Genomic DNA, 16,017 nt, shown 5'->3' with positions numbered 1-16,017 from the left:
TAAATTGTGCCTGTGTGTGTAAACACATACACATACACAATATTGTATTGCTATAAAGATGGTTTTTAGAATATTGTAAAGGCAATAGTGTATATTTGTTGTTAGTTCCTGATGATACAGATATAGGAGAAGAAGGGAAATGAAGAGTCATATTATTCTTAAATGTGCTGATACAGGAGGAGGGGGAGAGGCGGGGGGAGAGAGGGAGAGAGAGGGAGAAAGACAAGTAATACAGCATAAAGAACCCACAGGCATTTGGGCTTTCCCACTTCAGTAGCAAATAGGGGGAATTATGGGTTGGTGGTCTGCTTCCCGTTAGGAGGACACCCCTCCATCTGTTTTCAGTACAGCCTGTTTTCAATTTAAAACACAGATTTCAATACAAACCTCAATTTCTTTACTCCATTTTGTATGCAAAGTGAGGCTTATGAATCGGTGTCATTGCCATAAGGGCTCAGACCAAATTTCCCCCCAAAATTCACAGGCTGTTCATTTGAATACCTGCTTACAGTGGTACACAATGGGCAGCTTTGAGAAGAAAAATTGATAATCTTCACGGAAGAGTAATTTGAATGAAATTACACTTGACAGCCTGTCTCCAAGCAAACAAGGAGAGTGAGGGAGCCTTAGCTAAGCTCTGAGGACTTGCCTAAGCCTCTGCTGTTGGAGCTTCCCAGGGAAAAAAAAATCCACACTTTTTCCTACATCTGACTGAAGCTTTTGATTAATTCTCTGTAGCTGTTTCTAGTGAAGAAAGGTAGCCATGGAAGAGAATATGGAAGAGGGACAAACACAGAAAGGTATTGTGTCAAAATTGCTTTTTCTTTGCATGGAGATAATTATTTTGCTGTTCCTTATTTGCCTTAGCAGCATGCTGTAAGGTTGGGGAATATCTGTATGTGGCAGATGGGGAAAGACATATTATTTTCATATAATTTTCTTCATTTTTCTCTCTGCAATAGCACATAGCATTAATATAGTGACTGCCAGCTGATATCTGGTATTAAAAGAATCTAGGTAGCAAATTTTGCATCTATACAAATAACGTTGCGAGCATTTAATGCAGCCTGCTTTTCAGACTAGTCTTTGTTAACATTCATTTATTTCACGTTTTCACGCTTGTCTAGCTGGGTCAAGGGAGTCTAGTGTGAACTATGAGAGAGCTACTCACACAATATTTGGAGCTGGTTGCAGTTGGATATCTAACAATGTAACCAGTATTTACACCTTGAATGAGAATCCAGACTGAACAAAGACATGGAGTCTATTTTGTATATATTAGGCAGTATTGAAATTTCCCTCTGCCTTTTTGCCACTTTGGTTTTGGAATGTATTGCAGCAGACTTGCCATAGTTCTAATACTTGTATGACACAGATTTGAATTGTGCAGAAATTAATTTTGCAGGCTGCAGATGGAATTGCTTTAGCAAGATGTGCACAGCATGTTCAGAGCATTTCTGTTCCACGGCTTCTGGTTGAAAATAACTGAACGTTATGGGCTGTGTTAGCACTTAAAGGTCCAATTTAAAGTGATTGTGGGCTATTAATTAATGTGTGGATCTTTGGGAGACACAGTGTTTTCAGTCTTTTCACTTGAGTGTTATTCTGTAGAAGCGACATAACAGTAGCAAAAGGAACCAAGGTTTTTTCATTTTTCTTTACTGCAAGCACAAAGGATAATCCTAGTGAATATTTGCTATGTTGAATTTTTATTCTTTTCATTTTACATTTTTTGAATTCACTTCCATTTTTGAGGAGTATATAGGAACTTGCCAAATAATTTATAATAAATTGCCTGTAAAGGCAAGTTTTTCGGCACTGATGCCATATTCTGTTTTTCTGCTCCCTGATCAATCTGCTTCCTACATATAAATGTCGTGCTTTCTCATTATAAGTGACCCATTTAGACAGAATGCAGCTTTGAATTGTTTATGGTCCTGACTTGATCTAGATGCACAGTAGATAGTCATGAGCACATTAAAAGAGGATATATGTGCTCCGTGTGTATACACACTTACGTTTATAGATAAATAGATTAGTATCTGGTTGGTGATTACAGCAGTTTCTTCAGTTCAATTTTATTATTTATAAATGACAGATAGAATAGGAAAGTACAGGACAGGTCAGTTTTTCTGTTTTGTTTTGGTTTGGTGTGGTTTTTTTCCTGATGGTAAAATCAATACTTTTACTGTATGATTCAAATTATTTAAGGTGCTTTACACTTATAATTGAAGACATGCTATTTTTAAAATTCTGAAATGCGTTCTTTTGCTTCTTGAAACAAGTAAATTGAACTGTTTGACCAATGAATCAAAATACGTCATTGTTACCAAATGATATTGCCTGAAGAAACAGCGTGAAATTCAAACTCCCTAAATTCTTATTAGAAAGAGAAAAAAAGAGAAAAAAGTGAATAATTTTTGTATATTGAAAGAATGTGTTGTAATCGATAAACTGTGTCCTCATTGTTCATATGATAAGCAGTTGAATGACCAATAGCCACTCAAAATGGTGTGATTAATAGTGTGATTACAACAGCTAACACGACTTACCTCCCACCCCCATTTACAATGCCATGTGTTCAGCCTTTTTTTCCTTTAGTGGTACCCAGCTGTCATCAGAGACAGAGAATGTTAAGAGCTCAGAAATCATATGTATTTTTCCTTATTGCTGTGAAAAGGGATGCTGCTTAATTTCTGTGACCATACCTGTGAACTTGTCATTTCAAGATGTCATGTTCCCTTGTTGGAATATGAAAATTTTTAAAATGCATTTAGAGTTTGAAAAATATTTGCAATTCAGGAGGCAAATTAAAAATTATTTTCAGTTTTGAATTTTTGGGGGTGCTTGATGGCATGATAGGGAAGTATAGGGATGATTATGAAATCGTGGATCTCCTTAAGTTTTGCATTTTGCACTTGAAAAATACTGACTGGTACTAGTATGACATGATAGTTCTCTTTCATATTTCCTGGGGTTTTTTTGCTTTCATTTAGTGTGATCTATCTACATGTTTAATTGATATCCACAGAATAGTTCCAGGTCATCCAGACCATTTTTGTTAATTGTATTATTTCAGCAACAGTAATTGTAATTCATATATTCTGTTTTTCATCCTCCTGCCATCTCGATTGAAAATGTTTCTTTTTTTTTCTTTTCCAATTTATACAAAATCAGTGGGAGTATAAATTGTCACTGCTTATCAACTCTGTGCTTTTCACAGCAGATGCTTTGAACCTCCCACTGAACAGCATTACGTCTTGCTGGCAGCCATGATGGAAGTGAATAACTTCATATTGATGCGTTTCATAAATACGATGAAGATAGCTCTAGCAGATTTGGAAGTCTTTTTATTTCTGACAGTTTTATGACATAAGACATAATTAAGTGCAAACATAATTCTTAACATCGTGGTTCCAAATAATGACCTTCTGCCACAGTCTCTCCACATTTTAATGTTTAACACTTAGGATTTCTTTATGTCTGTATCTTTGAAAGTTATAATCAGGGAAATAGATTCCATTTTTTTTTTCTAAAAGTAGTTAATTACTAGAAACTTACTTCAAAGTAAGGGTCATCTTCTCCCCTCCCCATTTTCTTTCTATTGGGCTCGGAAAGTGTGTTTTTGTGTTGCTATCACTACCCATATTATTGTAAAATAAGATAAGGCTGTTGTCTAGCAGTTTTCATGTGTAAAGCTGTAAACATTGAAACCAAGAATAATTTCTATTCATACATTTCCTGTTTTAAAATACTAGAAGACTTTTTATGCCTCCTCCATCCCCTTTTTTTCCCCTTGATATCTCATTTCCTTTGCTAGGAAGTAAGTACAGGTTAGGGAGGAGGTTTCAAAGGTATTTATTACGCAGCTATCTCTAGCTGTCCGAGAACTGAAACTGTGTAGGAAGTCTGTCTCAAATGTAAAGTAAATTAACAGTAAAATATATTCTAACAAAGTAAAAAGTCATAACATCTCAGAAATACAACTTGTTCACAATTTCCATAACATTGACATTATGCTACATCCTTGACCTCTAACATACTAAGACATTAGATTGAAATTTGCTGTCTTGAAAACCCAGGGTAACTAAAGCCTGCAATTTATTTGACTGGTTTATTTTTCAAAAAATATCAGGTCCACTTATAAACAGAAGTTTCACTGAATTCTTTAGGGATGCATGCTAATTTTGAAAACCTCATGCATAAATTGCATGTGGCAGTGGTAAGCCTGAGCTGCCAGTGTTTGAAAGACAATGACGTCAAACTGATAGCTTTGTGATGTGGAAAAATGTACATTTCAGGTTTTCCCTCTGTGAAAGCACTAAGATTGCAATGATGTCTCCAGCCCCAGTTATTTATCCCAATAAAGAACTTTTCAGAGGGCAGGCACTGTAAGTTTTTGTACTGTAAGGAACTTGACTTGGTAGGGGAGTGAGAGGTTCTCACCACAATCTGTTTCGGAAAAAAGAGAAATGTTCTGGAGCACAGTAAGTCATGTTATACCATTTGCTCTAAATTGAAGATGAATTTTCTTCTTTTTTAATGATTAATCCATAACTTCGTTTTGCAGTTTTAATTCCTTTTTAAAATAAACTCTTGGGAATCAATGGAGCATCATGTGTTTGTCGAGCAGCAAACATGAGGAGGATACAAATGTTACTTCAGGTCTCTTGGCTGTAGTATACCCAACACAGTTAAGGGCTCACCAGTAGGATAGCAAAAAGATATGTAGTATTATTGTGACTAGAAATGATTGAATGTCAGGAAATAATGATTTAGTATTTGGCCTGCATTAGTGATATAAGTGGATCTTCTGCCTGTTATCAGAGCTTTTTCATTTGTTCCACAGCATACCAATAAAGGAGAGCTTTAAGCAGAGTTTTGGAAGAAAATCATTAGGAGACTAGGATGCTATCAGTAAAATGTAGACACAGCCTCTGCTTCTTCAGCCATGAGAGGCTAAATTGTTTCCCCTTACTTCAGTACTTTTTGAAAAATGGCAGGCTGACTTAGTAGGATAGTACAGAGTAGATGAAAATAATGTGTTTTATTTCATATTAAGAAATACCAACAGCCAACGGGTCCAAACGCTTCTGGCATCCTTTGTAAGTTAGTCTTCTAAATCTTCTGATTTACCTCTAAGAGAGAAGAATTGTCCTTCTCTTTTGACTATTGTTACAAAGTTGGTTAAAATAAGAATGAGTAAATCAGTATTTTGCACTTTGATTTTGTTTGGTGACAATACTTGTAAATAAAGGAGTTATTTTTTGTTCTTTAATGTAAGTGCCATACTGAGTGAGAACCATGTTTATATCTTCTGTAGTTAGATCCTTTTTATGTTGTTAGTATTCAAAAGTAACTTGGAAATGGTTTTTAAATTTGGCCTTATAAGTAGGAAGTAGCAGACATTTTCTGGTTGATATTCTTCATACCAAATCTGGATTTGTAGTGCTTGATTCTTAAAGAAAACATGGTGGGCAGAGGTCAATCTCTATTTGCTTTGGGAATAGCATTTCAATTTAGTAGGCTTAGTTCCCAAGCTTGTGTTCAGATTGGATTTTTGCAAGTTGCTTCAGAGTAGAATGGTCTTAACTTTCATCATGTTTATTGTTCTCTGTTCTTAAAGGTGTGTGTGTTATAATAAGAGCATCAAATAAAATACTCACTTAACAGTTACAAAGTCACTAACAGAGTAAATAAATTTTCTTTGTAATCAATGCTAAATATGGAAATAAACTTTAGCATCTGGTAAACTATGTCACTGTATTTCCTGCTTAATACTCCTTAGTAGTTAATCAATAGGGTTTATTAAAGAAAAATGCAGTAACAGTCAATATGAATTTGAAGTTAATTGTTCTAATACTGTAAGAGTTATTCTCCTTTATGTAGTAACTACAGGCTACCTTACTTAATATTCTTACATTAGGAGCACTGAGTTGTAGAGTTGTAATTTGAATATGTTATTATTCAATACATTAGGCTTTTATTCATAGATAATGATGGAAATAAATTTAGTCTTGCTTGTTTATTTAATCTTTAACATTGAAATGTCTCTGTTAATAGTAGAAAACTTTGTATTTCTTACAGGCTTAACATTATACTAGTCCTAGGCATGAAAATCCAGCATTAATAGGACTTAATTATAATTTTATATACACTCTTTCAGGGCCAAAAACATTCCAACTGCCCCAAGGCAGACGGAATCCTCAATTCAATGTGTGAAAATTTAAGTCTTCATGGTAATTTTGACACTTGGATGTCAATTTCATAAATAAGCTATATTAAAAAGATTTTTCATAGTAGATGTAAATTCTTAGGAAAAAAGTATTGAATGTATTTTAAATTATTAATTTATTCTAATTCTTGAAAAAATACTATATCGAAATAAAAATATAAATTTATAACAAGATTTTTTGACACTTTGTGAAAGTAAAGGCTCACCTTTGAGGAAAAAGAGCTACTCTGGGTTTCCAATTGCTCTAAAAAAAAAAAAGAAATTAGGAAGGACAATGCGATACTGTAGATACAGGAAAATTAAATTTGATCCAGCTGAGTGCTTAGGCTCCTTATGGAGAAGGATTGAGAGATTGTTATACCTAATATCTAAAATATTTTCATTTTATGACTGTGCCTTCATTTCTGACAAGTACCTTAAAAATTTGGCAATGGTGCTTTGTAATCTAACTAGCCTGCCACTGGCCTAAAATTCAAGATGGAAGAATGGAGGAAATGCTACTGGGCTCACATAAGAAAGATGTTTGCTTTCTTGATACAATAATTTTTACCTGTTAATAATTCTCCCTATGTACACAGGTGAGAGTATACTATTTCCTCCTAGTAGTTTTATATGGAGGACTGAGTAGAAAGTAATAAAAAACTAGCCACATTTCTGGGCTGTTCTGCCTCAGATTGTAGACACTGTGAATGATTTTATAAAATCCATGATGAATATAGGCACCTGATAGCCATTGAAAAACAGAATGTAAAAAAGGCAAAGGTGAATATTGATCTTATATGAAATACTTTGTCAGTTAATGTTCTGGATGACACTTCTATTTCAGAAGATTTTTCAGCCAATTCAAGGGACTAAAATGCATAATTCTGCTAACATCTTATCACATGGCTGATTTCTGAGACAGGCAGCAAGTCCCACACTGATGTGTTGTCACAAATCTTTTTCTTGTGGGAGTGGGGAGTTACAGAGGCTTCAGTTCCACTGTGTAAGGAATGAGGAGTAAGTCTTGTCATTTTCTCAGCTACAGAGGGATCAAACTCAGAGCATCAAAATTGAGAGGGTCAAAGATATACACCAAGTAGGAATTAACAAATCTGGGAGCTATTGTGTACATGTGCTCTAGGGCCTTATGGAGGAACTGCACTGATACAAAAAAATGGCTTAAGTGTTCTCATAGCTTGTCCATGGTAACTCTTATGCTTCAATGCATTAGTCTCAAGAAAGCAAAATTTTATCTTTTATGTTTTTCCCCTCAAGACTTTTCATCTCCTTTTTACTAGTTATCATGGAGGAGTTCAGTACTCCTCCCAGAATTTATACTACAGCTATCTGGAACAACATTTTTCCAAATAACAATTGCTGAAATACAGCTACTAAGTGCAAGCATTACTCTTCTTTTTACACTTGCAGTGCACCTGACATTCGCACTTGGACAGTTTCTGAGGACTTTTTTATTTGGTTCACATAGTAAAAGTTTCATTTTTTCCCCCAGCAGTGATAACAATAGAATTATACACCAAAAGAATATCACAACAAATTTAGTATCAATTCTAACGAAGTTCAGTCTTTTTAATAGTGGCATGGGGAGAATAGTGCATTTACTGAGGTTCTGGTATAAAACTAGACCAAGAAAAATGCATTTGCTGCATTTTTGATATATGAGCTTTGCAGAAAGGTACTACTGCCAAAATTTTTTAAAAAATCAAGGCAAAAGTATTTTTTTCCCCTCACTTGTCAGTATCTTCCTATTGTACCTAAAGACTGCATTTTGGTTTTATTCCTCAAAAAAAAAAAAAAAAAAAAAAAAAAAAAATTAGCTATTTTTGATTTTTGATTCTCCTGGTTTTCACTTTTCTGCGGAAGTGCTTTCTTTACTTTCTTTTTAATGCCTGGAAGACATGGAATTTAAATTCTACAACATTTTTTTACTTTCTTCTGGGAACATGTAGTAGAAGATGACAAGTGTTGCATGTTTATTAATTAAGTTGTAGCTGGTCACATCCTACTTCTCAGGTTGCAGAAGAATGATTATATACAGGCAAAATTGGACATTAAGGAGCAATTTGAAGGAAGAGAGTGTTGTAGCCTAGCTAGGGGATTAGGCAGGGATTGCTTTGCACTAAGGCACAATGGGGAAAAAAGTAGAGATGATTGATGATTGTGGTGATAGAAGTTCAAGAGAGGCAATATGAAGAAAAGAAGAAAAGGATGAGCAGTAGAATTTGAAATACCTTTAGAGGGCTTCAGAAGTCTGAAATTGATATGGAAATAGGGGAATCATATCATCTTTTATTTTGAAACAGAACTCTGAGGTCATCAGGACCAACCATAAATGCAACACTGCCAAGCCCACCAATAAACTATGGTGGAAGACAATATTAGAGTTGAAAGAACATTTGAGTTTTACATAAGTTAATAGAAGCATAAATTTGAATTATCTTTTTAAAATAATGACCATTTAATTTAAGCACATTTTTGCCCCAAGTAAAACAGCAGCTATGTTCATGGCTACTAATAATACTGTAATTTTACTATGGTAATGTAACTCTGGGCAGTTTCTGGCTATTTAAGGCTATAGGTGAGGGAAGAGGGAGAGTAAGTCTTGTTTTATCTTAAAGTGACGAGAGATAGGAAAGATTCTTTTAGTTGGAAAAGGAAAGTATATAATTTCACATTCATGGAAAGAGTTATCAAAATTGACCTGTTGGCCTAGTTTCTCTGGTGAAGGAAGCTGGTGCTGCACCCCCTTGCTTAGCAAGGTGATGGAGCCAGTGTGGGAGGCTCCACAGTGTAGTGGCACCCTCTACTACTGGTGAATCAGCTTAGCTTTCTTTATGCAGTTCATCAAAGCCTCCCACCCCCTGCTTTCCCACCAAATCATCTCTTACTCTATTAAGATACTTGCCATAGTAAGCACCTGGCATAACTTTGAATCAATGTAAAAGCCTTTAGAAAACAACCATGGGAAGAGCTTGGGGTATATTTTTGCAGTTCTCAGGTGAGGACGTTTGATCATAGCTAAGAATTTAGGTTTGCATATTTTTATGCCGGAGTAGATCCTGAGCGTCTGATGTCATGGTTTTGATCAGTACTGCAGGGTGAGATGAGGAAACTTATCCAAACCAAGTACTTATTTCTGTGCTTGCATGGCACAAAGCTCTGATTCTCATCCCTCCAGAAGAAAGCTAATACATACATCCTATTGTCTTCTACTTCCATCTGCTCCCAGTCTCTTTTACCATTCTATGACTCATTGCACACCAAACAACCTTCAAAAGATTTTCTGCTCTGAGACAGTGGAAGTTACTGTCAGTAACTTGAACGCTTTGGGAGAGTTTGTGAGTTACCTAACTAACAGTGAGGTCATTCACTTGAAGATTGCTTTCCTTGTTAGTGGATGGCAATAGACAAGGTAAAGTTACCTTAACCTTTCCAGTAAATTAATCTTTGTCTTTTGCTAGTTAAATACCATAATGTGTCCTCTTGTCATATGTGCTAAGTGATATATATTCATCAACTCCTTGCTCTTTACTGGTCTGCTTGTTCTGTTACCTCTGTGGTGAAAATTTATTTGCAGCTACATTTTTATGCATAACTTATTTACCATGTTCGTGATGCAACTTGGAGCCGGCATCTGTTCTCTGTGATGCTTACGTTTGATTTGCTCCCTTTGCAACAGAGGAGGCAGGGAACAACTGAGATGAAGGTGATGCTGTCACTTGGACCAGACAAATGCTTCTGTCCCCTACCTGAGTAGTGTTAAACACCTCAGGCAGCTGTAGTAGAAGAGGATGCAGTAGCTACTTCTGGGGGCAGTGAGCCCAAATTCAGCCTCTCTGGCTGCTGGATTAGTCCACTGTGGAAAAACCGTAACTGAGCAGATGTCTGTGAAATTATTTTTATTTTTACTGATAATGATGATGATAGTATAATAAAATAATATTTTGAATTCGGCATATGGTGTGAAAGAACTTATAAACTTTAAAAGGATAGTGTTTTTCAAAAACATTATAACCAATAGAGAACATGTACTTGAATTTATGGGGGTAGTTGGCTGATAAGTCATTGTAAATAGTAAGTCAATATGCATAACTGAGGATGAAAGTAAATGTCTGAAATTGCCTTTAGAAAAGGACCACTGACTATTTGCACTGTGTTGGTCATAAAGGTATTCAATTATATTATTGAACGTTGTATTATTGATTTTCAAACTGAGCAGCTTTAGTGTAAAAAGCTTCCTGCTTAAAATGGTTTGCCTTTGTTCTTGACTTGATGATAAACAAGTCCCATATAGAAAAGTAATTTACATTTCTAGCTCATTGACACAAATACAGTGATTTACTTTATTGTGAAATAGTCTGAGTATGTTAGAAATATAAAATACTTTTCCTATTTGTTGGTGTGCTTCAATATAGCAGCACAATTGTCTTCAGAGAATTTCTCAGCCTTCTAATTTTTAACTGACAGGTTGACCACTGCTTCTGACCAAGATACACTTTTGACATTATAAATAAACATAACCATGATTTCCCTGACCTTTCCTCTTAGTAGCACATTGCAGTTCCTTGAAAACACCTTCAGGTTCTCTTTGCAGTTCTTATGGTAGTCAGGAGCCTTATTGCCATTTTACTTAACTAGATGGTTGAACTAGATTAAAATGAAACAGTGTCTTCTTTTCCAAGTGTTCGTAATCAGCTTGACATCTACTCCTCTGAGTCACAAAACATGTCTACTATTTAATCTTGATTTATATTTGGTATCAAATGCTTTCCTTTCACTGGAAAATTCATAGTTCTGATAGGGCATTTAGGACCCCTTTTATTTACGCTGCCCACCAGTGTTGTTGCAAAGGCTAGTATTTGCTTGTAAGTGCATATACGGCCCTTGATTACTTCCAAAAATTATAGACATCAGTAATTTGAAAATCTGAAAAATCAATGACCAAAGGTCTGATCTTGCAAGGACTTAAATACACATCTTTGATGTCATGCATTGTGAGTACTCATTGGTTTTATACCAATGTAAGCAAAAAGGAAACACATGAACATCTAAGATTAAGACCTTACAATGCCATGGAGTAATTTGCATGTTGCTGTCAGGTTTTTGGCAGGATATCTGTGAGAAGATGTGATGATGCAATTTAAAAGGGTTTGAGAGGAGACTGGAAGGAAGGTTGAATGGAGTTTTTTGTCAGCTGAGGGGTTTTTTTGTTTGTATCACATGGTATTACAGTGACTAATATGCTTTGGGTCTACTGTGGCTGTCTGCAGTTTCTAAAAAAATATAATTCTTCTTAGATTTTTTTTTAAAGGTTTTTGTTTGTGTTTTTCTTTTGAATTAGTGGAATTTGGATTTACTCCCGAGCAGGGTATACTGGACCTTCTAGTGGTATTGAACAATTTTGCTAGTGTGTCTTGTTCACATACTTAAGCCAAGATGATCATCAAATTTGCTGTGCAGATGGAATTTTTCCCAAGGCAGGCTACTAGTGACCTTCTTTTCGCCTTTTTTTTTTCTGCAACATGGTCATGGTCTGCTTTCTAAGATTATCTGGGAGTTTACTTTCATTAAATTCTTGCTTCTAGTGCAAGACTAACACTGATGTTTTCCTTCTTGCTGTCCTCTTGTAACAAACTATAGATGAGACCTTTGGTCTTTGAATGTAGGTCTGGAGCAGCATTTTGGTCATTTGCCTGTATTTTTGGGCCAGACTGCAGTAGATTTAATAAATCCTTCTGAACTGAGCATGTATTACAAGGTTTTCTTTTATTAGAAGTTTCTGGACTCTGACAATGTCTAGTCTGAGCACTACACATTTTTTTGCCATATGAAGTGTGCTGTTAAAAATTGTAAAGGGAAAAAAGATACTATTTTCATCTATGTGTAGGGTTTGTGTATCTTCTGTTTTTATACCATTTTATTAATATAGATAAAATTAATAAAAGGATGCTCATCAATGTGACTATCCTAAGAATTCAGTAAAATATGTATGTTTCAACCACACCCATGACATGTGGCACATAGGCCAAAAAATGAAAATTAATTTACTCTGTTCAACAGCATATGGAGGCTACCATTTCTCAAAGATGTTATCTTTCAATGTCTCCAAATTATTCTAGATTTATGAACATTGTTCACTAGTGAAAACACTGGAATAATTATAACCTAGTGGTGGGTAGGTCTTTCAGGTCAGCTGTGTTTATGTTTTTGGTTCAGACAAGATATTTTTCTCCCCCTCCCCATCTGGTACAGTCATCAAATATTTAAGACACAGGGGAACCTATTAAGGGCATTTGGGCTCTCTTGTCTGCTTTATGGCTGTGTTTATCTAATGGGGACTTTCGCTGTTAGTATTTTTCATTTTCATTTTGATCTGTTACATCCCTGTACCATCTGTATTGTCTGTACTTCCAGCAGATATCCTTCCTTTATTGCCTGTCATATCCCCTTTAGAAGATGAATACATGTATTTTATTACATAATTATTGACAGTATGAACTTTTAAAATCCAGTTTAGACCCCTCTGAACTGCATCTAGTGATTGTAATATGCAGATTTCAAGACTTTAAAGAACCTGTAGCTGGCTGTGGGTGTGTTTTGTGAATATTATACACAATCAAAGCGACGAAATGCAGTTTCATGATAGAAGAGTAGCTATGTCCCTGCCTGGGGAGTTACCTACTAATGCACAGTTATTCGTGCTTGTCTGTCTTGATTTATTCCTCATACTGTTTTATTTTTATTATTATCTTTTAATGTAAAGACAACTAGATTTGATGTAGCTGCTGCAGTTTCTAAGTCTTGTCATATCCTCTGGGATATATTTTTCCTCCTTTGTGTTATTCTTGCCTTAATCACTCCTGATCTTTTTTTTTTTTTTTTTTTTGACTCCATACTAACTCTGTACCTCAAGTTGGGAAGATGGACTGCCTCCTTTGAGAGGTATGAAAGTACTGCCACTCCAAAATCACTGACCTGTAATCATTCCTCTAATCTAATACCCTGCCAAGGTGATAGACTTCAATGTTGTTACAGAATGTGGTTGTTTTATTTCTAAAGGGATAATTTTACTAGGCTTTTTGTGGTCCTTCAGGGACAATGAATTACACAGTGGCCCAGATGTAACAAGCAATAGGTAGCAGCCATTAAACTAAATTATTGCAGTCATCCTCACTGTCCTTAATCTGTTATCGTTTTAGGGTTTTTTTCTATAACAATCTCAGTGTGATAAACTGTATGATTTAAAAGCTGCCCTACAGAAGTATAATTAGGAATAATTTGATTAGGGGTAAAAGTGGGTAGTAATGATGCAGAATTTTTTCAGGTAAGTATGGTCATAAATTCTATAATAAATTAAACTAGTAAGTACTAAAATATAGAATACTTACATAGAATGAACATAATGAAACAAGTTCCTCCTCTGTAAGTGGGAAAACATGTTCAAAATTTCCACAATTTATTCACCATTTTCAGAATATGAAAACTTTCAATAGTTTTCATTTTAATGATGTTATGTAAAAAGAGGGTAATTATTTGCATTTGCTTTATGCAGTTGCTTTGACTCTTTGTTTTTGTTCTTTGTCCTTTTTGACTCATTTCATGAAATTGTTTGTTTTACCTTTGTTAGGAAGAATTAAGAAAACACCTCTTTTCTAAGTGTCTTTATGATTACTGGGGTAGAATAGCAGTTGCTCTGTCAGTGACACAGTGTTTATTTTAATCTCTGAATTAATTTTCTTGGTTGCTAGGCAATTCTACTTCATAGATTTAATGGAAATGACTAATTCAGTGTGCTCTCATTTCATAATAGGCAATCGTTTGCATTAAAACTGAAACTAGGTTTCTCTATGACATAATGTTTGACAAATACTCGTATCAGTATACAATTTTATTACTTTAGTGAATAAAATATCCAAATTTCTGTTATCCAGTCCTGTATTTCTTGTACAATCCAACTAAGCTGTTGTAAATATAATGTATTCAAAAGAGGGAGAATTGGGCTTTTATATATATGTAGAGGGCAAACATTTGCCCTAATGTGTGACATTTTGGAAATTTTTTCAGGCAGCTTATGGAGATGGTTCTGTAGTATGTATTTAGAGCTGGTATCAGTTAAGCCTTTTTACATCCTCAATGGCAGTGGTGTAATTAATAAGTGCCCTGTATCTCAGTTACTCAGCCTACAGATGTATTCAGCAGATACTGCTTATTAGCAGCACATGGAAGTTCAAAAATAGGTATGAATATTCAAAGTAATAATAGCCATATTATTAAAGAAAACCTCTCAGCAGTCAGTAGTTCTGGAGGTTTTTCATACTGTAAAAACATGCCTGAGGACAGTTTCTTTAAACTTTAAAATATTGTTTTCTGCTATTTCTATACTATTCTTATTTAAGGACAAATGTATAGGAAAGAGAATTTTAAATGAAGCTTCTTAGGTTCCTCACAGCTTCTTAGGTATCACAATAATGCAGAAATACTGCCTTTTTCATTTTGGTGCTACCAGCTATGCTTTAATTTATTCTGAGCTATCATCTAATGAAATACTGTCTTTTAGCTTGTTATTTCCATTTCACTCTTGTGTTTCCATGTTGGTGAACTGCGCAGCTTGAAAATGAATGGAATCCACCCTCCTTCTCTGCAGAAGAATAAAGGATTCTGTGAGCCAGACTGCCAGTGGTGTACCCTAGTGGTCTCTGTGTTCTGACATTGGTTCAAGGTTTATCAGTTCAGGTTTCTTAGCCCAGAACATCATTCTGCATGCTTATTTGCTCTTTATTTTCCTTCTCTTTAGTTTATCATACATTTCTATTCCTGATAATGGCCACCTCTTTGTACAGTTAGTGCGCTGAAGACCACAACTGATTTGGTTTATCTATATCGTTTATGGCCAGCAAAACACTAAATTCTAAATCCAGTTCTCAAGGATATAATATTTTATCAAGACAGTGAAGACTGGGAATGCTGTATATTTTAATGATTTTGTATTTAGTACACAGTCTTGCATTATCTATTAATACAAAAAACCTCTAGCAAAATCTTCCAATTGCTATCTTGCAACTTTAATTACTGCCTAATGGTGGTAAAGTAAGCAACAGTACCATGCTATTTTTGAGCTTTCTTATTGTATTTGAGAGAAAACAAATTTCAAAAATCACATAATTTAAAGTATTTTCAATATTTTTTCAAAAGGACAGAGGAGGAAATATTAGATCAGTCAGCTGTATTCCTCGCAGAACAAAGTGCTTTTGTTCAGTTTTTTTATATATTTGAGCTAATAATATGGGTAGTTAGCCAGGATACTTGTAAATGTAATGGTAATGGGCACTGAAAGCAAAAAGTTGGCTGATTTGTATTCAGTACATACTTGGGAGCCTGTCTCACTTTTTGTAAATGAAAGGTGGAGTATGCAGACAAAATTAATAAGATTATATTTATGTTAGTGAACTCTCCCTAGTCATCTTAATCTATTTTAACATATAAAGAAAGCAGTACTAAGATGATAGTCTTCAGTTTGTGAAACTGGGTTATGAAACTCCTGCAACAGAAGCATGAAAATGTTAATGTGGGTGAAAGCAAACATCTAGGGAAAATGAAATAAATTTCTTAATGAATATGCTCTATGTCCATGGCTCTGTGATGTAGAACACTTACTTGGATAAACTGATTATCAAAACAATTGCTTTAGTGTACTTACTTTACAGAGTAGCAACAACTGCCTTTCAACAAATGGGGTAATGGGAAAAAAAAAGCCCACAAAAACAGAATCAAAGACCTCGAGG

At 35.0% G+C, this 16,017-nt stretch overlaps 1 protein-coding gene across 2 annotated transcripts in view; it reads left to right on the top strand.

Annotated features, from left to right (window-relative positions):
- The first annotated feature begins 732 nt into the window (after positions 1 to 732).
- Positions 733 to 16,017, top strand: part of GPM6A (glycoprotein M6A) — a 118,241-nt gene continuing 102,956 nt past the window's right edge. The window contains exon 1 of one of the 2 annotated variants that reach the window (XM_069012153.1): positions 733 to 800. In XM_069012153.1, coding sequence (XP_068868254.1) covers positions 764 to 800 — 37 coding nt within the window. In that variant the 5' untranslated portion in view covers positions 733 to 763. Of the gene's footprint in view, positions 801 to 1,872; positions 1,935 to 16,017 lie in introns of those variants that run through there. The other variant, XM_069012152.1, reaches the window with a different exon arrangement.

The sequence above is a fragment of the Aphelocoma coerulescens genome, chromosome 4 (assembly GCF_041296385.1).
Source record: "Aphelocoma coerulescens isolate FSJ_1873_10779 chromosome 4, UR_Acoe_1.0, whole genome shotgun sequence".
Classification (NCBI taxonomy): domain Eukaryota; kingdom Metazoa; phylum Chordata; class Aves; order Passeriformes; family Corvidae; genus Aphelocoma; species Aphelocoma coerulescens.
This window is presented reverse-complemented; position numbering and strand designations above follow the sequence as displayed.